The sequence below is a fragment of the Orycteropus afer genome, unplaced genomic scaffold, assembly GCF_000298275.1.
Source record: "Orycteropus afer afer isolate SDZICR_OR568_19922 unplaced genomic scaffold, OryAfe1.0 scaffold00095, whole genome shotgun sequence".
NCBI classification, from domain to species: Eukaryota; Metazoa; Chordata; class Mammalia; order Tubulidentata; family Orycteropodidae; genus Orycteropus; species Orycteropus afer.
The window spans coordinates 7,661,813-7,687,581 of NW_006921682.1; the positions used below are offsets into that span (position 1 = coordinate 7,661,813).

The following is a 25,769-nucleotide window of genomic DNA, read 5'->3' on the forward strand; positions in this document are numbered from 1 at the left end:
AGGATTGCCCAACCTTCCTTCCGAGGAGTGGCTGGTGGGTTTGAACCGCCAGCCGTCTGGTTAGCAGGCAAGTGTCTTAGCCACTATGCTACCAGAACTCCCACAATTAAGGAATAGCACTGGCAAAAAACAGGTCTCCAGGAATTGACAGTACACCTGAAGAGATGCTTCAACAAACAGATGTAATGTCAGAAGCACGTAGTCATCTATGTGAAGAAATCTGAAAGACAACTAGCTGGCCAAATAATTAGAAGAGGTCTACTTGTGCCCATTCCAAAGAAAAATGATCAAACAGAATGTAGACACTGTTGACAAATATCATTACTATCACAAGCTAGCAAAATATTGCTAAAGTTAATTAAAAAATAAATACAGCTGCACATCGACAGGGAATGGCCATAAGTGTACAACAGATTCAGTAAAAGACAAAGAACAAGGATGTGGACATTGCTTATGTCAGATCAATCTTGGCTGAAATCAGAGAATACCAGAAAGATGTTTGTTACTGTTGTTACCTATAGTTGAGTCAGCCCCCAACTCATGGCACTTCCATGAACAATGAGATGGGTTGGTTGTGATCCATAGGGTGTTCACTGGCTGATTTTCAGAAGCAGACAGAAAGCCCAGACCTTTCTTCCTAGTCTGTCTCAGTCTAAAAGCTCTGCTGAAACCTTTTAGACATCACAGCAACCAGATGCTCTTAGACATCACAGCAACACATCTCCACTGACGGATGAGTGGTGGCTATACTTGTGGTGCACTGGCCAGGAACTGAAAAAGTGTCTCCCAAAAGGAAGATAAGAATTCTATTATTGCACCACCACTGCTCTCGAGATATGTTTACTTTTAACTGATTATGCAAAGGTATTCAAATATATGGCTCATAAAAAATTATGTATAACTTTATGAAGGGCAGAAATTCCAGAACACTTAATTGGGCTCATATAAAATTGTACATAGATCAAGAAGCAGTTGTTTGGACAGAGCAAGGCAATACTGCATAGTTTAGAACTGGAAAAGGTGAGTGGCATGATAGTATCCTTTCAGTTTACTTGTTCAATCTGTATACTGAACAAATAATCCAAGAACTGGACTATTTGAAGAACACAGCATCAGAATGGAAGGAAGACTCATTAACAACCTGGAATATGCAGATGGCCTAAGTTTCCTTGCTGAAAATGAAGACAATTTGAAGCACTTGGTGAAGAAGGTCTTCAGTATGGATTATGCCTGAACATGAAGAAAATAAAAATTCTCAAAACCAGATCAATAAACAACATCATGATAAATGAAGAAGCAACTGAACTTGCCAATGATTACATTCTATTTGGATCAACAATCAATGTCCACGAAGCAGCAGTCAAGAAATTAAATGATGTTGCCCTGGGAAAATTTGCTACAAAGGATCACTTTAAGCTTTTAAAAACCAAAGATGTCACTTTGATGACTCATGTGCACCTGACCCAAACAAAGGTCTTTAAGATCACCTCACACGCAAAAGCTGGACAATGAAAAAGGAAGACAGAAGAACTGATGCATTTGAATTGTGGTGTTTGTGACAAATGTTGACCATCTACCAGAAAAATAAATCAGTTTTAGAAGAAACAGAACCAGAATGCTCCTTAGAAACAAGGCTGGTGAGACTTTACCTCACTTAATTTGGACACATCATCAGGAAAGACCAATCACTAGAAAAAGGCATCATGGTTAGTAAAGTGGAGGGTTGGAAAAGGCAACAGAGGTCCTAAGTGAGATGGGTTTACACAGTGGCTGAAAAAAAATGGACTCAACTCATGAATATGGCACAGAATCAGTCAGTGTTTCATTCTGTTATACAGAAAATCTCTATGAGTCAAAACTGACTTGACAGCAACAAACAATAGCAATACATTTTAAAGCACACTATTTCATTTCATTCCTACACAGCTCAGTGAGGTTAAGCAGAACAAGAAATTTATCATTACCTTTAAAAAGAAACCACCAAGACCTGAGCAGTGGGAGGAAAAAAGAAAACATTATACCTCCAGCTTCTCCCTTGGCCAAATGACGAAGAATTTATCCACTGAAAATAAATCACACTAATGAAGAAATCGCTGCTCTCCTTACAAAGACACATCAGTAAAGAAAAGACAGATCCATACCAAAATGAAATAAATAAATGACTAGAATATTCCTTCTCAAATTAAATGGCCAATGAATATACAACAAAAGATTAATTTTTTTTTAACCTAGGAGCCCTGGTGGTATAGTGCCTAAGGCATCTAATTGCTAACCAGAGGGCTGATGGTTCAAACTTCACTGAAAGAGGACTGAGAAATCTATTTCTGTAAAGATTTACTGCCTCAGAAACCCAAAGGGGGTGGCTATGAATCGGAATCGACTCAATGGCAGTGAGTTTGGCTTGTTTTGGTTATTGAAACACCATGCCATTTTTGTCTAATATGACAAAAAATACTGTTAGATATGAGGGGGAGAGTCATGTAAACAGACATTTTCATATCATGCTGGTAGGAATTCTTAAGGTGAAACAAGCTTTCTGGAAAATGAAAAGATATACCGGAAGACTCTGACCCAGTAGCTTCTTTCCACAAATGTATCCTACAATATACCCATTCCTCATTTATCAACATGGTGAGGCTTCAAAGAAAAGGTCATTATATGAAAATTGGCATTATATGAAAATGGACAAGGACCACATCAGATCACAAAATGGAAGATACCTACACATCATTACATAACTGACAAATCATGGCACAGGCAAGTTGACCTCATAACCTGGTACCCATCACAGCTAATGTTATTCTTGACTCTCACCTTGGCAATTGTTACACCAGATGTATGTTGTTAATGCGCAAAATAGTTGGATAGTAGATTTTTTACTATTGTTGTAAATGTGAAATGTTGGGTAATGAGATAGTTGATAAATGAGGAGTTGGTGTGGTAATCATGGACATAACCTAAAAGACGTAACAGAAAAACCTTCACTGTGTTCTTTATAATAAAAATTTGAAAACATCCAAATTGCCCAAGAAAATATGGACTAATAAATGATGCTCAATCTGACATAACACAATTCAGTAACACCTTACAATTAAAAAAATGACATTTGGTGAAAAATATAGAAAATATTCACAACGTGTTAAGTGAAAACAGCAGATAATATATACACAAAAGAATTCCATTCAAAAACAAATAGCAGATGCTATTTATTATTCATATATACATATTATATTTATTATTAAATATATACTATTTAATATAAATATAATATATACTATTAAAAAAATACAAAAATAAAGGAGTGTTTTATGTATCAAAGTGATGACAATGATTACCTCTAGTGTGACTGGATTCTAGTGACATACTTTTTTGTGAGTATCTAACTTTTTAGGAGCTCTGGTAGCATAATGCCTAAGGCACTTGACTGCTAACCAGAAGGCTGGCGGTTCAAACCCACCAGCCACTCCTCGGAAGAAAGGTTGGGCAATCCTATTTCCATAGTGATATCGCCTCGGAAACCCAAGGAGGGGTCGCTATGAGTCAGGGCCGACTCGACGGCATATAACAACAACAACATCTCATTTTTCTAAATTTTCTACAATGAATAGATAATTTAAGGTTAAGTACTTGTCTTAAAGGAGCAATACTGCTCTATGGAGGTCTGCCAGCAATGTGCAGATGGCTACCATCCTGGAACCTGACTGGGTTCTTTTTCAGTGTCTTCCTTCTGTACTTTTAAATGCTAAGAGTCCAAACTTCCACTGCTCTTATAGGAAGGCTCCAAGGTCACCCGCAGCCCATCACAGAATTCATTCAACAGATATTTACTAAGTTTCCAACTTTGTATCAGGTAGTGTACTTGGTGATGGAATCAATCTATTCCTTATAAACAAAAGATAAAAAGTCAAGTAACTACAACCTAAGGCTCAAGTGTCTAGTCTTTTGGGGAAAACTATCAATGAACCCAAACAGATCATGACAGAAAAATAGATCCATACTATCTTGGTTCTATAAAGCCACCAAATTTCCCAAAGTACTAAAGAAAATGCAAAGAAATAGCTAAATAGCTTGTAGAAACAAGGAGAAAATGTCAAACAAACCTAACAGTATCACTTAGTGTCTTCCTGTCTATACATTCCATTTCAGGGACCCAGGTCAGCTGTTAAAATAAGCAGAGAAGACATGTTCCAGGAATACTCCATCAGTGGCATACTGCTACAAAGCTAACATTTCACACTAATCTAAATATTTAACTTTCTGCCCCATGAGCTTATTTTAAAGAATCTAGTCAATATCATCCCTCAGTCTGTTTTATGTTATTTTACACACATAATTCAAAGACTCTCTTTTTATAAGAGACAAATTTCGTTTCTTTTTAATTAACACTCTGGTTGTTACATCTTATCTTTCAATGCCAGTTAAATTTCATTGGGAGAGATTCCTGGAGATGGGGAACTATATTTTACTACTCTTCTGCTGATACAAGCTCTGGTGGCACAGTGGTGAAGGCATTCAGCTGCTAACCAAAAGGTCTGCAATTTGAAACCACCAGCCGCTCTGTGGAACGAAGATGAGGCAGTCTGCTTCTATAAAGATTTACAGCTTTGGAAACTGTATGAGGCTTGTCTCCTCTGTCCTATAGGGTCACTGTGAGTCAAAATCGACTTGATGGCATTAGGTTTTTGATTTGTGCAGACATTCTCTTAAAATAACAAATTCTCTATAACCACTAATCCTACTATTCTGCTCCAGTTCCTAATAAGAAATCTTAACAACTGGAAAAAAAAAAAAAAAAATCTATATCCTTTCTGAAAGTCTTATCCTCAGCAAAGTCGTAGAAGTGGCCTTTTCTGCATAAAAATGTTGCTTGACCAGATAAACAGCTAAAGAAACACATTTTATGCCACAACCACAAGTTAAACTGGGCACCTGGGGAAACACATGGACAAAGGTGCACCAGTCTCAAACCACCAGGCAGCCATGCACCCAGTTGTTGCTGCATTCCCATGAATGATGGACACTCCAAAATTCTGCCCACTGAGGCAAGCCTGATGTTTTCTTATTTCAAAATAAAGGCCTCTGGGCATAAGAAAGAGTAATGACTACAGTACAGTAAAACAATCTTAAGTATAAGAAACACAGGAGTTCATCATGATACTCAGAAATATGGGAAAGAAAAGAAATAAACATAGCACACACACACACACCTCTCCCCACAAAACAGTACTTATCACTGGAAGTAACCAGACACTAATTCCTTATGTTGAATACTGAAAACGAAAGGGAAGGAATCAAGCATTTATCTTGCCTTACCTGATGATAAACTTATTTCAGGCTAAACAGAATTAGAAGAAAGAAAAACACCACCATTTCTCAACTTCTAATGAAATGTTTCATCAATGGATGAAACAAAATGAAAAGCTCACAGGACCTTTACAATAGAATTATCAGGCTATTACTATTTGAACCCACAAATCTAGCTTAGCATCACCAAATGTGGAACAACCCAAACATTAGTTACTTTATAATGTGATATTATAGAAAATACTTTGTATTTCACAAAAAATGGTCTGTCCATGGTCACAGGGGACATCAAGCTCAACTGACATAACATACTACACAAAAACATTGTTCTACATCCTAATTTGGTAGGCAATGACTGGGATCTTAAATGCCTGCAGGCAGCCATCTAGATACAACGATTGGTCTCTCCTCATCCAGAGCAAAGAAGAATGAAGAAAACCAAAGACAAATGGAAACAATTAGTCCAAGGGACAGGCAGACCATGATATCTTCAACCTATACGACCATGAGACCAGAAGAACTAGATGGTGCCCAGCTACCACTGTCAACCACTTGGAAGGGGATTTATACAGGAGATCGTGGATAGAGTAGGAGAACAATGTGGAACAAAACTCAAAATCATAAAAAAACACCAGGTTTGCTGGTTTGATAGAGCCTGGTGAGACTCCTGAAACTATAGCCCTAGCCACCTTTCAGGTCTGGAACTGAACTCACTTCTACGGCTTCCAGCCAAACAAAAGGCATATAGGGTGAACAATTACATCAGGAGATATACTCCTTGAAGTGATGAAATCATGGAAGAACAGAAGGGTAGTGTTTGCACAGGGAGAGAGCTGGGGGTGGGGGGAGTGCATGGGAGGGAAAGACAGGGAAGAGGTAACTAACTGTGGGGAGGAAGTGGGAAGAGAGCTGTTACATTGTGGGGAACTGCAGACAATTTCATGAAACAAAATGTGTATGAACTTCTGTACGGAAAATGAATTTGCTCTGTAAACTTTCACCCAAATCATGATGAAAATTAAAAAAATAACTGCATCTGTGTAAATAATGTGTACACTCAACGTGCAAAGGAAATAAATGTGTGAGAGGGTCACATCATTTGCAAAAAATGTATAGCATGCTTAGACTATTTGTATAAAAATACGGGAAATAGCCATTAAGAAGTATTTGTGCCAAAAAGTTGACTTGAATTGGCATAGTGCCTAAGGCAATTAGACTGCTAACCAGAAGGCTGGCAGTTCAAACCCATCAGCCACTCCTCGGAAGGAAAACTGGGCAATCTACTGCCATAGAGATACTGCCTCAGAAACCCAATGAGGGGTTACTATGAGTTGGATTCAACTCAATGGCAGTGAGTTTGTTTTTTTTTTTTTGGTTTTTATTTAATCAAGACTTCTAACTTATAGTGAACAGAGTAGATGCAGGAACAAATAAGATACCTGAGGGAACAAAACAGATAAAACCAGAAGAAGGATCTTTTCACTAGGCTGATGCTTTCTTCAAGTCAATGGCATAAAGAAGAGAAAGTGGAGGATGGAGGAGCTGCATTAGATTAAAAGATAATTAAGAGACTTAGCAAAACGAAACACATTGACCTGACAGGAACAATTCAACTGTTAAAAAAAAAAAGACTAAGAGGAGGAGGAGATGGAGAATGAAGGAAGGGAATTATTAAAAACAAAAAAAAAGGGCAAATATGATATAAATAATAGGTTTCTGGGATTGATTATAGTCTTCTCTCTATATTGGGGGTGGGGATGGGGGGGTGGGGGGATTATGATGATGAAAAAAAGGGTTAAGGAAGAATGGGGGAAAGAGAGAAACAGAGAGAAATCCTAACCAGAAATGAACACAAACTGTTAAGATACCAGTTTCTCGTACGTGGTTTAGAAACAGGTTTTGTTCTGTAAACTTAACAAGGTGACAATGACAATGTAAGTGCCCCATGTTTTAGGTGATTTAAGTTATCCAGAAATATTGTCATCAACAGTGTTTTGTTAAACTAACACCTACCCCTTCCTCAAAAGTGACACGATAATAAGACTTTTAATAAATGTTAATTAATGAATGTTTTTCGTTAGAACCAAATTCAGGCCTCTGGGTGAGGGACAAATAGGTAAGAAGTCTCACTGAAGAATAATATTACCCTGCTCAAGGGCCAGGTGGGGTGATGGGGTGGAAATCATCATTCCATTTACTCTCTGTTCCCTTTTCTCCACCTGTCAAATGATATTGCATTGTTGTTAATGAAGAACTATATGTGTGTATGTGCCCATATGTGGGATGTAGTAGCCTTTCAAGTGACTGGAGGAAGTGGCAGGGGGACGGGGGATGGGGACTGGACCACACTACATTATCAGAATTGCTTATTCCATAAATGCTCCTCAGAGATGAGTAAAGCAGTATGCTAGTGAGATGTAGGAGCTCTGGTAGCATAGTGCCTAAGGCACTTGACTGCTCACCTCGGAAGGAAGGTTGGGCAGTCCTACTTCCGAAGTGATACTGCCTCAGAAACCCAAGGAGGGGTCGCTATGAGTCGGGGCCGACTCGACGGCAAACAACAACAAAAACAAGTGAGATGTGTGTGAGATTAAAGTAGGGTTTCCTCTGGTTCACAGAACAAAATATTCAGCCTTATTGCCCAGTCCTGTCTTGTTGCCCTCTAATCCCTTCTGTGGACCTCTCCCATCTCACCAGTTCACACGTTCTGTGAGCACTTCCTTCCTATACTTTCACGATTTTGACTCTTACATTCCTTCAGTCTGGAGATATTTTTGCATATTTAATGCTAAGTGAAACTTTCTCACTGTCAACTACTAGGTCAACAACTCTCCTAACTCAGGAATCTTCCCACTCTCTTCATAATTATTACCTTCACTATTTGCACAAAAGTATTGCCAGTATGTTCAATTAGTATTTCCTCTCCCTGATACAGTAGGTCAGTTTCCACAAGTTTCTGAGTAATAATGACCCTAGAAGACAGCTCTGGTGGTGCAGTGCCTAAAGTATTTGACAGCTAACCAGAAGGCTGCTGGTTCAAACCCACCACACTCCTCAGAAGGAAGACTGGGCAATCTACTTCCCTCCAGATATGGCCTCAGAAACCCAAGGAGGGGTCACTCACTATGAGTCGACTTGACGGAAGTGAGTTTTGTTTTTGTTTTTATAAGAAAGAGCAGAACTGCCCCATAGTCCCATAGGGTGGTTTAGGCTGTAATCTTTGCAAGGGTGGATGACCACATCTTTTCTCCTGTGGAGGTACAGGTGGGTTCTAGCAGCCTACCTTTCAATCAGCAGCCAACATTCCCACCAGAGCTACTTTGTTTTCCCCTATGTTGTGTAAACAACTTGAGAGCAGGACTGTACCTTATTCAGCTTTTAATCTCTCATCTCCCTTGAAATGTTTGCTAAACTCAGCTGAGAATATTAGAAGTGGAACTCACCATAATTTCCTGCATAGAGTTATAAGTTTTTGACACGCCTGAACTCTTTGACCTTCGGAGGGATATTTAATTGAAAGACCAAAAGACATTCCTCCACCCTCAGCCACTAATTAGATTGTTTCAATCAAGTTGTGATGCTTCTTCTGTTTCTAGTTGCATCGTTTCCTGGTATAGCTAAGATCCTACTAATAAACATTGCAAAATGAAAAGAAGGAAGATCGAGAGACTTTAACCCAGAGACTCTTTACGTCTTTTACTTTCCAAGCAAGCACCACTTCTGCCAATCTTTTCCCCAAGGAAAGGGGCCTTGATTACAGGGTTTTTCCACTTATGGATCAGCTAAATATTTATTAATATGCAAAAATATGTAATGCCTAGAGGTTAGATTAAAAGCTGGTTATCAGAGCAGAATGAAATGTCTGATCATATACGTGAGTGTATTTGTCTAGCTGTTCATCCAAAATCTTAAGATGCTTGTCCTTAGATGAGTGATTCTATTTTCTTTGATAAAATTTTCTGCATTCAATTTTAAAAGTATATAGATAATTCGTTAAATAAAAGTAAGTTATATTATATGAAAAGTATCAATGAACAAAGGGGGAACCATATATAGTTTTTGTTTAAAACTATGTTAAAATGCCTTAAACACAATTTAATAGGATGCACCTTTAGGTTTGGGAACTTAAAAACATTAATAATTTTCTTTTCCTTTTTGGTCTTTTCCAAGTTGCTTGAAATGAGCTTGTATTACATTTGGAAATGGAGATGGCTGGCAGGGTGGGGGAGGAGTAAGCATTTTTGAAAGTTAGTTTTGAGAAGGAATGGGTAAGGTTTGCTAACATGTACAGTTAGTTTTGGGCTGGTCTCTCTAGAATAAGCAGCAAGAGTAGAAGCCCCTCATAAAAGCAGAGGCTGACACACAAGTATGCAAGGGACCCAGGTACAGAAGAAGAGCAGCACAGTTTCCTCCAATCTAACTTGGACAGGCTTTAGCTGCTGTAGCCAAATTGAATCACCTGCCACAGATATACAGTACCCATTCAGGCAACTGTGTTAGTATTGTTGTTAGGTGTCCTCAAGCTGCCTCTGACTCATAGAGACCCTACGTAAAACACAATGAAACACTGCCTGGTCCTGTGCCAGCCTTATCCCATTGTTGCAGCCACTGTGTCAATCCATCTTGTTGAGAGCTCCCCTTTTTTGTTGATCCTCCACCTTACCAAGCATGATATCCTTCTCCAGGAAATGGTCCCTTCTGACAACATGACCAAAGTAGTGGAGATGAAGTCTGGCCACTCTTGTTTCCAAGGAGCATTCTGGTTGCACTTCTTCCAGGACAGATTTGTTCTTTCTTCTGGCAGTCCGTGGCACTTTCAGCATTCTTCACCAACACTACAACTCAAAAGCACCAACTCTTCCTTGGTCTTCCTTATTCATTGTCCAGCTTTCACATGCATATGATATGACTGCAAATACCATGGCTTGGGTTAGGCACACCTTAGTCTTCAAAGAGACATCTTTGCTCTTCAGCACTTTAAAGAGGTCTTTTGCAGCAGATTTTCCCAATGCAATATGACATCTGATTTCCTGACTACTATTTCTGTGGGTGTTAACTGTGGAAACAAACAACATGAAATCTTTAACAACTTCAATCTTTTCTCCATTAATCGTGATGCTGTTCACTGGCCCAGTCAGTGGTGAGGATTTTCACTGTCTTTATGTTGAGGTGTTATCTATAGCACAGACTGAAGTCTTTAATCAACATCAGTAAGTACAACTGGTAACAGCCAATTTCCATGCACACTCTAATCAACGAAGAACAAAACGTCAAGTTGAAGTGGGAAACTCCAACAGGTTTTTAAACTTTTGATTTCAAGATGTCTTATGCCATCAGGACTAGGATCCTGGTGGTACTAATGCTCAGCTGCTAACTGAAAGGGAGGAGATGTGAGTATATGTAGAGGCATATCAGAAGAAAGGCCTGGCAATCGACTTCCGACAAGTCAGTCATAGAAAACCCTATGAAGCACAGTTCTACTGATACACACACAGCTATCATAAGCAGGAGCTGACTTGGTGGCACTGGTTACTGACTACACTAGTGGGGATGCCAAACAACTTCTGTTTATGTGAGTTATATCTATCAATATTTATTGAATTAAAATGAAAAAAAAATTTATAAATACATTTAAAGATAATAAATGATTACACATTGATACAAATAGTGTATTCTTATGAAAAAAAAGAAAAAAACCCTACATATTCCAAAATAAACAAGAAAAAATTTTATTTCTACATTTTTGCAATTCTCTATAGTGTCTTGATTGAAGAGAACACAATTAGATTCTCATATACTCTTCAACATTCAATCTATTGGAATTTATTGATTTGGTTGTAATATAAGAAAAATATCTGGCCTTACACATATATGTAGTTGGTCAAAGGACAAATATTTTAATAGTTTTTACAGGTAACTGGAAATATTCTTCTTTAATACTATACTCAAATTTGGTGTAGTTTGTCAAAGATTGATTGTAGAATCTGAAAACTTATCAATGAAATTTTTGTATTCTGTTACATGGAAGTCCATTGCTCCATCTTGTACTTAGGATGGATCTTTTACCCACTCATGATTTTGTAACATGATAAAGTGCTCAGTTGGAAAATAATGGTCCACTGAGTTATTCTGACCTTCCAAATGTTGATTCACTTCATTATGTACTATTTTCAAAGAGCACATTTATTAACACCACCACCAATCTCATGAGAAATGTCTTCAAGTGTTGGAAAGCTGTTGAACTCATGGTAGTAGATAAGAGTTTTGAAAAATTCTCATTTTTGCTTTAAAGTTTGAATTTTACTGTTGGTAAGAAGTGTGGTCAGTTGTTTTCCTTGAAGTGACAGGTTCACTTTGTTAATTCTTAATCAAATGTCTAATAACCAAGTCTGAATAACCATAATTTGTCTATCAGTCATTTTTACAAGAGAAAAAAAAAAAGGTAGTTCATGAAAAAAGCAGCCACTACAGCTCACATTTCAAACAAGTGCAGAAGAGCTTTTCCTAGAGATAACCACGTTAATTTGGAATGCAGTGGAAGCGTTTTCTGTCTACTTTTATTTTGTTGTACAGAAGCTTAAAATGACTCATGTTCAAGGGTAGACATTGAGTAAGATTAATAATTTTCCTTAATCGTGGACTGCTAAAAGAACTAACAGATCTGTCCTGGAGGAAGTGCAGCCAGAATGCTCCTTGGAAGCAAGAATGGCCAGACTTCATCTCACCTTATTTTGGTCATGTTGTAAGAAGGGACCATTCCCTGGAGAGGGATGTCATGGTTGGTAGGGTGGAGGGTCGACGAAAGAGGGGGAGGGCTTCAAGGAGATGGATTGATACGGTGGCTGCGATGATTTGCTCAAGTATAGCAGGGATTGTGGGGCTGTCGCGGGATCGGGCAGTGTTTCTTTCTGCTGTGCATGGGGTCGCTATGAGTCGGAAACGACTCGAAGGCACTTAACAACAACAACAACAACACAATCAGGGAAATTCTTAGCCAACAGTAGCCTATCTCCTCATCTCCCCCTTTTCAAACATGGAGTGTGAGGTAGTGAAGAACACGAAGATTACAAGTATAGTTTGCTGTCACTGTCTTGATTGGTGCTAAGCTGTCAGTCATTTTCCCCAGCAATGCTTCTGTATACCCATGGTGAAAATGTACACTATTCTCATAAAAAGAGTGTAGAACCCCCAGACTCCCTGCAAACCAGGGATCTGTTGACTATATTCTGAGAACTGCTGTATAAGAAAAAGTACCTCTTCATTTGAGGATTACAATTATGGATGGAAAGGCAGAAGAGAAGAAACAGGGACCTGCATCAATAAGAAATGACTTCTTTTATATGAGGTAAAGAGAGCTTGTGACCTTCAAAGAATTTTTGCTACCTGTTTCTTCTGGAATTTTCTCAGTAAGTTAACTCCCTTTATTCTTCACTTCTCTGCAGAGGTAATCAATAGTTTTGAGTTTATGAAACACTGAAGTTGGGGCATTTACTTGCATTAAAAAGACCTATTACTGATTAAGAGATTCATTTGAGTTCCTGAGTTTTTAAAGTATTTGTTTTACAACTGATAAATGATTTGATAAAGAAGAAACAAATTCCAAGTAAAATGTTAATTCTGTTATTAGCTGCCATGGCGACTCATGTTGCTATCCTGTAGATCAGAACTAAATGTTGTGTGGTCTTGTGCCATCCTTGTGACCACTGTATGCTTGACTGCACTGTTGTAGCTAGTGCGTCAATCTATCTCACTGAGGCATTCCCCTATTGCTGGCCCTACCAACATGATGCCTGCCTTTTTTTCAATGATAGGCGATCCATCAAATACTAAGATAAATTAATTAGATCAGATTAGCTGATCTACATACTGCTACAGTAATTTACACCTTGCACATAAACAAGATACATCTATATTTAGAAACCATTCTCATCAAATACATTGCCTAATAATATTTTAATAATATTGTTTACTTATTTAAAATTATGCATCTGAGAAAATCTAGGACTGCTGCAGGTTTAAAAAGACAGAGGCAGAGGTGGGCAATAAACATGTGCTGTGGCTTACTACATATTTAAGGAGCTCTGATGGTGCAGTAGTTAAAGTATGTGGCTGCTAACTGAAATACATCGGTGGTTTGAACCCGCCAGCTACTCTGCAGAAGAAAGATGAGGCAGTCTGCTTCCATAAAACTTTGCAGCCATGGAAACCCAGTGGGGCTAGCTATTTGCTGGAACTGACTCAATGGCATTGAGTTTGGCTTTGGCTTAGTACATTTTTTAATCTGTTTTAAAAAGAAAAACAGTATTTTGCTTTGCTCTTACACCTGTCAGGACATATGTGGAAATAAATTTTAGTTCTTTGGTTTCTATGAATGATTTATTATATTTAACGTAGCTTTGCTTCATGTTTTTTTTTCCTTAGAATATCCATTAGTGTTAGCCCTTGGTGCCCTAATACATATCCAGGGTGCAGGTATGTGTCGTGTCCTCACTCTTGAGAATGGGACTTCCCTGTGATATGACAATATGACCCACAGACAACTGGTGGGTTCAGGAAGTTGATCAATAACTAGAAAATACAAAGGATGGAAATCACTGGCATATTTCTGTGAACATAACCTATAGTAGTTTTAAACTGGCCCTCACAAAGGACAGAATCAGAGTCCCATTACAGAGCTGCCTGAAAGGAAACTGGCATGGAAGTCAAGTTAGCACAAACTTGCAAGCCTGGCTTATACACTTTGATGTCCTCATCTCATTTCCTCTCAGCAGGCACTGGCCTCCCTTCCCCTTGTGTTGTTGTTGTTGTTGTTATGTGCCGTTGAGTCCGACCCGACTCATAGCGACCCCTCCTTGGGTTTCCGAGGCAATATCACTACGGAAGTAGATTGCCCCATCTTCCTTCCGAGGAGTGGCTGGTGGATTTGAACCACCAGCCTTCTGGTTAGCAGTCAAGTACCTTAGCCACTATGCTACCAGAGCTCCCCTTCCCCTTGTGGACACTTACATTTCCAAAAAAAAAAAAACAAAAACAAAAACAAAAAACCAAACCCACTGCCACTGAGTTGATTCCCACTCATAGCGGCCCTATAGGACAGAGTAGGACTGCCTCATAGGGTTTCCAAGGTTGTAAATCTTCACAGAATCAGACTGACTCATCTTTCTCCCACAGGGTGGTTGATGGGTATGAACCGGTGATTTTTTTTTTTTTTTTTTAAATTGTGATTTGGGTGATAGTTTACAGTGCAATTTTCCACACAGCAGTTCATACACATTTTGTTTCATGACATTGACTACAATTCTCCACAATGTAACCAACAGCTCTCTTCCCACTTGTAATTACCTCTTCCCTGTGTCCTTATTTCCTAGCATTCCCAATCCCTGAGCTAGCTCCCTGTGCAAATGCTACTCTTCTGTTCTCCAATGACTAATCTTTCTAAGGAACATACCTGTTGTTGTTATGTGCTGTTGAGTTGGAGCCGACTCATAGCGACCCCTCCTTGGGCTGCCGAGGGAGAATCACTACGGAAGTAGATTGCCCAACCTTCCTTCTGAGGAGTGGCTGGTTGGTTTGAATCGCCAGCCTTCTGGTTAGCAGTCAAGTGCCATAGGCACTACGTTACCAGAGCTCCCCTGGTATAAATGTTCACCCCATATGCCTATTATTCAGCTAGAAGCCACGGGAGTGAGTTCAATTCTAGACGTGAAGGGTAACTAGGGGCCATAGCCTTGGGGGTCTCACCAGGCTCTATCAGACCAGTAAACTTGGTTATTTTAGGTTTTGGTCCACATTGTTCTCCCACCCTATCGAGGATCTTTAGCACTGATCCCTTTCTTACGGTTAGCAGTCCAAAGCTATAATCACAGCATCACCGGCAAGCTCCCCTCTCACCCTAATCATTTCCAAATTTCTAAAGACTCCCCTTTCTAGTCTCTCTAAAACCTTTTCTTCACACTTATGCTCCCCTCAAATCAAAATCCTGTCCAACAGAGACCAGGCACAAGAAAGCAGGTAGAAGACTCATGTCCTCACCACCACCGATTCTTCTTTCCAAAATCGGAGGGACAGGATGAGTCACATGCACCTTCCAATAGCATTTCCCAATTTATGGCATTTCGAGTCATATCAGAAAGATAATAATCCAGGGCAGGTGCCTTCTTAAACACCACTATTCAACTTCCTCCTGTGCATAAGAGACACTTCTATGGTGTTCATCTCCCTTTCTTGTCACTCATTATAGCTTCCTACAAGTAAAGGAAGGAGAGAATCTTTGTTAGATCATGAAACTGCCATGCTCAACAATCTCCATTCTCTCTCCATCAGTTAAGAATTCCTCGAGCTGGTACCTAAAGCCCTCATGACCCCCACACACTCACATAAAAAGCCTGTAAAAATAATGTTCTGAGTACACAGTCCAAGATGGAAAGATGTTCATACATTAAGGAAGAAATGGTAAGTATATTATGGTCAAATATTTTAACCAAATCAAACCAAAAGAAAACAATCTTTATACACAAATGCATAAATGTACAGAAATATATGTAGAAGGAAAAATAACAGAATAAAAACAGTAGTTATTTCTGGATGATAGGAAAACTGGTAGTCTTATCCATTTAAATTTCATTTATAATACCATTTTATAACTAACATAAAAGTGGATCAGGTAAAGTCATTTTACAAAGGGAAATAAAAATATAATTTCACAAGTCTAAGAAGACAGGCCCTCAAAAAAGAAGACTGGGCTTATTTCACAACAGGAGGTGGGCCCAGATAGTGATTACGCTACCTGTCGTCATATACATACACTCAAAATGGAATAAACCTTTTATCTCCTTCAATAACAGATCCAGTATCATGTTTGAGAATTCCTCATATTTCTGTTGTTGTTGTTATGTGCCATTGAGTTGGCCCCAACTCATAGTGACTACTCCTTGGGTTTTTGAGGTGGTATCACCACAGAAGTAGACTGCCCACCCTTCCTTCCAAGGAGTGGCTGGTGGGTTTGAACCGCCAGCCTTCTGGTTAGCAGTCAAGTGTCATATTTCTAAGTTCATTTTATTATCAAAAACATACAGGACCAGGTCTCTCAATCCCATTCTTCACAGAATTTACAGGCAAGGCTTATTACTGATCTGTTCAATCTCTTTGAAAATTAAAGTGAAAATTTTCCTGCAGATTTCTTATCAGCCTTTTGGGACTCCACAAAGAAGAACTACCTATAGCTCATACCATGTGCCCTAAGTCTATGACTATACTGGTTTCATAATATAACTATCTCAATAAGTGTGCAGGTGAGATCTTAGGATATAGTAAATTCCCATCCCAGACAGCATCAAAACAGCTGTATCATTGTACATTTCCACCTGTGTTCATTTTCATTTCAATGATTTGATTTTAAACACCTCTTCAATAAATTGTACACATGTCCTCCAAATATAAAGCAAGGAGTCAAATATCCTCATTTCTCCCATGTCTCTCAGCTTCTGGTATCCCCAAGGTGCTCCTTCGACTATAGATACGTCTTCCCATGGCTATCTTTCCTTTGTCTGTCTTTGTGTTTCTTCTTATTATTTATAAAAGTATCACTCAGATTAGATTAGAACCTACGCTAGTCCATGTTAACTTAAGTGATAACAAATTATGACTCTAATATATCTTTTTGAGGGACACAACATCTGCTGAAGCCACTTTCATTTATTTAAATAAAATAATAATAAAAAAAAGTGGTCATCTTATTTTCTGATATACCTCAGATAATGAAGTACACAAAAACTAAATAAAAACCATCTTGAAATGCAACTTAGTTAACTATTTAAAGATACATTTTACAGTTAATGCATCATGGCCATCCAAATCTGATGTGTTATGCTGAAAATAGATTTTCACTAAGTGGCTGTCTTACCCTAAAAGCTTGTCCTTTAATATGATGTAGGCCTCTTAGTGTCTTTAATCCCCAAGTACATCTTCAAAGGCTTGAGTGGACCTGAAGCACCTCCTACCGAATACCTTAAAAAGAGTTATAGTACCACACAAAGTGCAGTATAAACTAGGCATTATGGGACATTGAGTTTTAGAGCCAATTAGGTCTAAGATGAGTTATGTGACCTTGGGCAATTCATTCAAAAACTGTTTCAGTACCTTACAAATGGGTAATTCACATGCAGTTCTTAGTGGTAAGAGTAGTTGCTCAATAAATGTTTGTTTCATATCTTCCCATCCACTTGAAAAAGCCACTGGAGACATCAGACAGTTAAGGGAGACAGCAAACTAGTCATGCCACCATCATTTCTCTTCCTCTAATTCTACCAAGGTGTCTATGGCACACAAATACAGGGCCCTACAGTGTAGGCAGCATAGAGACCTAGGCGAAGAACTGTGAGAACCCATGCCCTAACATCCCATTTAATTAGAACTTTGTTGCAAAGATAAAGAGGTAAGTTAAATGATTTCAAAATTGGAAAAGCAGAGGTATATTTGTATTATATGCATGTTAGCAGGTAGGGAAGACTATACACCAAAATGTTAATGGTGATTATCTTTAGAAGGTAGAATTTGATGACTTATATTCTTCTTTATACTTTTCCTGGGCTGTCTGTAAATTTTCTATCCTCCAAGCAGCCTGTAAGGAGCTCTGCTGTATACTGGTCAAGGCATTTGGTTGCTAATCAAAAGGTCAGTGATTTGAACCCGTTAGCCTCTCCACGGGAGAAAGATGAAGCAGTCTGCTTCTCTAAAGATTTATAGCCTTAGAGACCCAATGGGGGTTGCTATGAGTTGGAATCGAACCAATGGCGGTGAATGTGGTTTTGAATTTCAAGCAGCATGTATCATCAGAAAAATAAAATAAATAAAGCTATTTACATTATAAAAAATAAAACACAAAAATCCAAAGATGTAGATTTTCAGAGAATAAAAGCCTTGCCTTCATCCTTGAGGAACACCTGTACTTTCTGTCTCTTCCTTGCCTCCCAATCCTCTGCTAGACAAGAGCCCAATTAGATTAGATCTTCCTCAGGCCCAGTCGCTGTCTGAATGATCCTACTAGAGAAGGGCAAGGTAGATGCCCAGCCACCTTGTAGTGGAGGCATTCCTGTACTGTATACTTTCAGAGTGGGGATGAGAACTGGACAGACAGCCCCAGTCTTTTAAGTGGGACATGCTGTTCACTGCTGCCCTGGAAAATGCACTTTGACTTTGCTGCATAGACAAAGGGAGCTTCAGACAAAACTCCGGATCGCTCAATCCCACACAGGTGAAGGTTAAGAAATTTAGTATCTGTTGAGTGTTGTTCCTGTGTGGACACTTGCTAGATGTGTTAGTAGCATGCCTGAACTTTCACAGGATCTCTTTAGATGTGTGTTGGAGAACTCACTTCTAGAAAGTGTGGACAGTACTGGATAAATGGGAAATTCCAGTGGTATGGCAGGCAAACAAGGAAGTGGTTTGATTATTCATCAAAAGGTTATGTGCTCACCAGGTGTTCAAGAGTATCAATTTAATAAAGGATGCTTTTGTTTCTAGGGGGGTGGGGCGGGGTGCACAGGAAGAATAATGTGTGACTAGGAAGGAGACTTTAACTTTCAAATTCTGTGCTCCATTAGTGATTCTCAAACTTGACTGGGCATTAGAATTATCTGAGGAGCTTTTAAAATTACAGCACTCAAATCCTAGCCTAGACCCACAGAATCACAATCCTTGGGGTTAGAACATACATATCTGCATTGCTGCAAGGTTCAAGAGCCTTAAGCTGTGTTTAAAGGAGAGGATCTGTTTAATCTGAGTAAAGGCTCTCCTAAGCTTTGTAGTAAAGGTGCTTCCACCTTTAAGGGCACCGTGATAATCGCTGTCATAGTAAGGTATGCTGCCAAAAGAGTCAATAACTCAATAGCATTTATTCAATTAAATTCTGTATTTATCATGATACAACTGATCAAATTACATACTTCAGGTATGTGCAATTTTACTGTTTGCCAATCATAACAACACTCAAAAAAAAAAAAAAAAAAAAGTTTTCAGAAAGGCATCTCCCTCCACACTTGCTGGGAATGGGGCAATTGTGAACAAATGGAAAAGCATAAGAATAATTCATCTTGAAAATTAAATCACACATATTTCTAGCTTTTAGATGCTGAGTAAGGATTCCCTGGGTAGCACAAATGGTAAAGAGCTTGACCACCAGCCAAAAAGTTGGTACTTTAAACCTACCCAGAGATGCTTTGGGAGACAGGGTGGCGATCTGCTTCTGAAAGGTAAAAGCCTTCCATTCTGCAAAATGGGGTGGCCGTGAGTCAGGACTGACTCTACGGCAATGAGCAACAACGGATACCGATAATGTATACAAAGGCCTCACAACTCTGAAGAACAAAAGGCACATAAGCACACGTGCTGTTGTACATGTATCAACCATCACTGAGCCCTCACTATGTGGCACTCTTCCACTTCCCCACAATCCTACAGGAAGGTGCCATTTTATAAATGAGAAAACCAACACACAGAGAAGTTAAGTAACTAGACCAAAGTCACAAAACTAGTAAGTAATGGGCCAGAATTTAAATCCAGCCTCTGTCACTTGATGACTGTGCAGCCTTGAGAAAGTTACCAGACCTTCACAGTCTTCAGTTTTTTCAACTATAAGTTATGGACACTGAAAATCAAATGAGAAAATTCGTGTAAAATGCTTGGCAGAATGTCTGGCACAAAGTATCATCATTTTACAGATAAGAAAAACAAAACTCAGAGAGGGTGCCTAGTCCTGGATTCAAACCTAGGTCTGTTTTCATCTCTCAAGGGGAATTCTCACACTACAGAATACTATTTTCCTGTACAAGCAAATGCATAATCTAGGACATTTTTACATACTTTATAAATTTTTCACATAGCTACTTTCTATGTACTCAGTTTTTTTCAATCTTTATTACATACAGTTTTGCTTAACACTTTATAAGCAGTGCCCAGGTTACAAACATCCAACTAACAGACAATTCCTACTTGCCCTTTAAGCAGGGCTATAAACCAGTTCTGTCATGGCTAACTTGGACTTAAAAGCTCCAAATCGTAAGAATAAACTCCTGTTTGGTAAAGCCATCCTATTTGTGGTATATTCTTGTCAAAGCGGCACTAGGTAACTGGGACAACCACCATCTTTGAGCAGGGTACCACTATTTTGGCTCAAAATCCACTTTATATTTATGTAAATCTGCCCTCACCGTGAAACAGCTGAACTAACCCCTACAAGTTCTTAAAGACACAGTTAGGAACAGATCGTGTTTGTAACCTGGGGTTTTATGTAAGAGAAACAGAAGCTCAAATTAATTATCATATTAATAAAAGTTTGCTTATGAAAATTTTACAGTTATGAACCACTTTGTTGGGATTGTGAATTTCATTTTTCCTTTCTCCTAATTTAGAGGGACAGTTGGCTACAATCACATACTAATGACATCTCAGATGATCAATATTTATTCTTTGATTATGAAAAGTAATCAGTATTTTTTTTTTAAATTAGAAGTGTATGTTACATTTACCTAGTGCTCTGCATATATTACTCCCATTTTATCTTCAATACAACCCTGAGATTTAATTTAATTCTCATAACAATCATTTCTGCAGTTAGGGGAACACAGCACAGAAAAGTTGTTTTTCTCATGGACATTTTACATTTGGATGTAATTTGTGGAATCAGAACACTGATTGACACCTTCACGTCTAAGCCCAAACCATCATCTACTATAGAAAAGTCGCAATATCTGTTTTTTTCACTCATCATGCTTGGCATACATAGATTTAGGGTCAATCTGGACTAAACTACAAGGAATTTCTTTTATGCTCTTTATGTAGGGCCAAATTTTCTGGCCTAAAGTGTCCAGCACACTAGGTATTCATTTAAGTTCAAAAGATATTTATTGAGAATTGAAATAAATGTTTGCTATATTTAAATCATAGAATATTGTTCCTTTAATGATGGCAATAGGTGATTTTCACCTAATACCTATGAAAGCATTTAAAAAAAAAAAAGCATCACTTATAACAAGGGCTAATTTTCTCATGGAAGGCCAACTCCACTGATGGGAGGGAAGAACAGAGAAGCCTTCAAGCATTTCCACACATGAAGTTCTATGATTCCATCTCAGTCCACACTTGATGGGCAGTTAAAATGACCACCCTGAGAACCAATGATGGGCATAATGCAATCGGGTCTGCAAGCAGAGAATCACTACAGTGTTCTTAGTCTATGGGGTACTTCCAGGAAACCAACCGTTCTACATGAAGGCTGACTCCCAGAGGGAATTGTACTGGATGACAAGGTTGACTGAGTCATAGCGGAGTTGCTGCTCATCAAGGCCCCTGTGGAGCTATATTAAGAGAAATCATGCTAACGTCATTATCTCAAGAACACACTGATGGCCGTCTGGAATTTTTTTAACTTCATATGTTTTGCTATGAGCAGCCTAGCAAGTTTTGACCCTGCCATGGAAACTATTTGATCATTTCTGAGCTATTCTGTACATGGAAAGGGAGGTGGGCAGAGTGGGTTGGGGCAGTATCTTAAGCGCTGCTGTAATGTCAGGGACTTGTGGATGGCAGTTTATGCATCTTTGCTGCTTTTATGTACCCTATTGTGAACTGGCTGTCACTTCCTGGGCTACCTATTTCACAGGGTTGTTGTAGCAGATTCAGAAAGAGTTTCTGACTTCCCTAAAAGGAAAACATTCAGCAAAGAACTATAAGGATTAAGTATTACTAGTATTACACTTCCTGTCTGAATTAATCTTTTCAAAGTACTCTGAGATCTGAGGAAGGCAAATTCATTAGAAAAGCCCAGAGGTCCACTAGGTTATATTTTCTAAATCAAGGTATCCTGTGAACACTTTTTTTCTGACACCTTGATCAAGAGAGAAGAAGTTACATGGAGAAATGAAAAGGCATAGAAATGGAATAATTCAGCAAACAGCCAAATTCAACTCTTAATTTATATATCTATCCACTTACTATAATAAATATTAAATGTATACAATTTATATAACAAAGCATGGAGCCAGATGCTATGTTGTTGTTGTTATGTGCTGTCGAGTCAGACCCGACTCATAGCAACCCCTCCTTGGGTTTCCGAGGCAGTATCACTGCGGATATAGAATTATGTAAGACTGTCCCTACATTCTCGTCTACTATGCCATAAGATGAAATTTTTGTTTAGATTTCCTTCCCAGATAAAGGAAGGTTTCAAGTTTTCCTAGGATATGGGGAAAAAAAAAAAAAAAAATACTGTGACTTTTTGACCTCATAGAAAAATTCTGAACATATAAAACCAACCAAACCCACTGCCATCGAGTCGATGCCAAAGCATAGTGACCTCCATTGCGCTTCCGAGGTGGTAAATCTTTATGGCAGTAGATTGGCCCGTCTTCCTTCCACAGAATGGTTGGTAGGTTTGAACTGCCAACTTTCTGGTTAGCAGTCAAATGCCTTAGTCACTGTGCCACCAGAGCACCTTATGTTTAGAACATATCTAGCAGTTTCCACTGACAAGCAGCAGCTTTCTTGAGCAACTGAGCTAGAGAATGACTATACATTTCATAATAACCTGATTAAATGTGGCATGTGTATAACACAGGGAAAGAGAGGAACCCCTGTGTCCTTCAATTTCAATAAGCTGACTTGAAATATATTGGCAGGGAAAGCAGGAAGAAGATCACAATCATGTAGTTTAGAAAGAAGATCAAGAAAAACAGGACAGAAATATCCCAAATAATAGCAAGTCACTTGGGCTTCCTTGCACACCCTGCCATATTAAATCACATACAACCCTGTAATGGAAGGAAAAGTTAAGTCCTACCTCATGCCTCACTTCTGCCACTGACTGAGCTTGAGAAAGAAAATTAAGACAACCTTTTCAAGTTATTAAATCAAAGCAGAAATTGGAGCCTGACCATTTATGGGAATAAGCTTACATAAGGTGGGGTAAAACACTTGTTAAGAAATTTGCCAGTGTCCTTACCCAATTAATTTTAAACAGCAAGTCCCAAATCTCCTTACAGCATAACTGGTATTAGTTAGTCAGAACTGACTGGTCCAATATATATCCTTTGTGTGTGTTTACTTTTCCCCTTAAGAGTTTCACCTAAACTGTCCTTAACATTGGAACAAACTTAAGATATGCTTCTCTCATTCTTAATATTCTATTTTTCCAAAGCTACAGAACTGCTGACCTTGAACAGATGGAAAAAAGTAAACGTTGAGAACCAGCTCTCATGTCCAAGGATGGAAGAAAAAAGAAGGGTTTATAATGCCCTAGGGTAAACAAGGACATATAATAAGATCAACATCACACTGAGGCAATCTCAAGTACCTCAAATGTCATTGTGAAGTTATAGTTCTCCTTGATAACCAACAAGATTGCTGTACTTGGAGTTCACACAGCTAGAATGGGCAGGTTGTTCACAGCAACGGAAAATGAGACTCAGCTAGCTCTATGTCTCATGGTGCAATTTCACATGCAACACATGAACAGTTCTTACTTATTCCTTCTTTTTTATTTTCCCAAAATGAAAAGCAAGTCAACTTACATGGCTCTCTGGCAATGAACTGAGGTACAGTGTTGGGCAGAGGAGTACTGGGGTTTGGAGTCCCTACTAGTTTGTTCTTGGCCATCTTCGTGTTTGCCTTAGCAAACTCTAGTCGTAGTGTTTGCGGAATTTCAGGATCGAAGCGGATGCCCTTTGGAAATAAAGAACAAACGGAAGATGTTTTCATTTCCTTAGAGTCAACCCGGAATGGTGACAAAATAAACACACCAGTAAAACCTGGCCTATATGAAAAAGAGGTAAGCAAGAGCTCTCACTCTTACTAGTTACACAGAACACATGGAAACCTATAACACAACGTGACCATAGAGTCAGAGAGATTTTGTTTACTTAATTTAAATATCTAGTTATAGGATTTTTCCTTTTCTTCTCGGACAAAGCTTTACAGTTTAAGTTTTAATATCAGACCTGCAAAACCTCACAATTAATGGCTACCATCAAGAATGAACAAAGTAATGTAAAATCCTAGACAACACTGGAAAATCTAACATTTGACATCTTAAGAGGCCTCAGCTCAGTCCAGTGTTTCAACTTAGTTTAAAACAATGTTAATACCTCTATATACCTTAGTTTCATCACTTATAAATGGAATGTTAAACTCCCATCCTTTTATTCTTGGTGAGTTTTCACAAAGGTGAAAAAGTGCTCTGTGTTACTCAGAAGACAGGAATTATACTATTTTAAGATTTCAAGATAATAAATATCAGTTGATTCCAGTTAGCTTATAAGTTTGTATAAAATCTTAATGTCTTTATGTGGTAAAGCTCTGACTTTGATTATAGTTGGGTTATTAGTTACAAAGAGAGAGAAAAAAAAGATTATATTGGCCAAGAAAGGAAAATAATTTCAATTACTCTTGTGCCTATAATCAGTTTACCTAGAACAAAACATTCAAAATATTACAAACACTACAAAGTACAAGATTCAAGACAAGTAAAGCCAAGCTAGGAACATTCCCATTGAAGAATGCTTTCGTTACAAAGCATGGTAAAGAACCTCATGGTATCCACGTGTTCTATGCCATGGACTCTGGATCCCAATAATAGTGTGAAAAACACATATCCCATATAAAGTAGGATATACATCAAAATAAGATGGAGGTCCTGTGCTTGCCTGTATGGTGTGTTCTGGAAAGAGACATGAATCCTGAAAATAAGGATGGTTAAAATATGGGTATTCCATTCAGTGTTCTAAATGTACAAATCTGAGCCTGTGGGCCCAGAGCCCCCTTTTCTTTCATAATTAGCTTAAAGAAAAATAAGAGCAATTTTCCTAAGAAGTGAATAAGAATTCCTGACTCTAGACTACGGTAAAGGACCTCACAAGCTCAGCTCCAAGGAGTTGAACAAGAGCCTGTGACTGGAAGGCAATGGCAAGGAGTAGAAATGGGGGGAGGGGAAGCATGGAAAGAGAGGTCCTGGGAGAGGGACAACAAAAGCCACAGAGTCCTGACCCAAAGACATCCCAGAGTGGGCAGAATTTCTTTGCAAGCCTGATTTTTTCATTCTTTGAAGAAGAAACCAATTGAGGGTGACATACAGGGAAAAATAAAAGGCAGGGGGGCCCACTTACAGTTCTAGCCAACCGAAAGTGAAAGGGAGGATGTCAGTTTTGTGAAACTTAAAAAACTACAAGAAAAACTTTTATTAAAAAAAAAAAAAAAAAAAAGATCAATGTGACGTCACATAACAAAGAGTTGGGAAGAGTGAGCAGTACCACACTATTACGTAGTTCTTCCACTGTACAGATAGAATAGTTGTAAATAACTTCAAGAGCACAGGTAACAGTAAAGTGTAGTCCTAATTAGGAAATGATGCATTTTGATTATTATCTTTGTTTTTAATATAATGTATTTACTTATGTGTCCATAGAATTTAATTTTTA

At 38.5% G+C, this 25,769-nt stretch overlaps 1 protein-coding gene across 1 annotated transcript in view; it reads right to left on the reverse strand.

The window, feature by feature from the left end:
* RBPMS (RNA binding protein, mRNA processing factor) overlaps positions 1 to 25,769 on the reverse strand; it is a 200,654-nt gene that overhangs the window by 39,041 nt on the left and 135,844 nt on the right. The window contains exon 5 of the mRNA XM_007942693.2: positions 23,868 to 24,018. Within this exon, the coding sequence (XP_007940884.1) occupies positions 23,868 to 24,018 (151 nt within the window). The remainder of the gene's footprint in view (positions 1 to 23,867; positions 24,019 to 25,769) is intronic.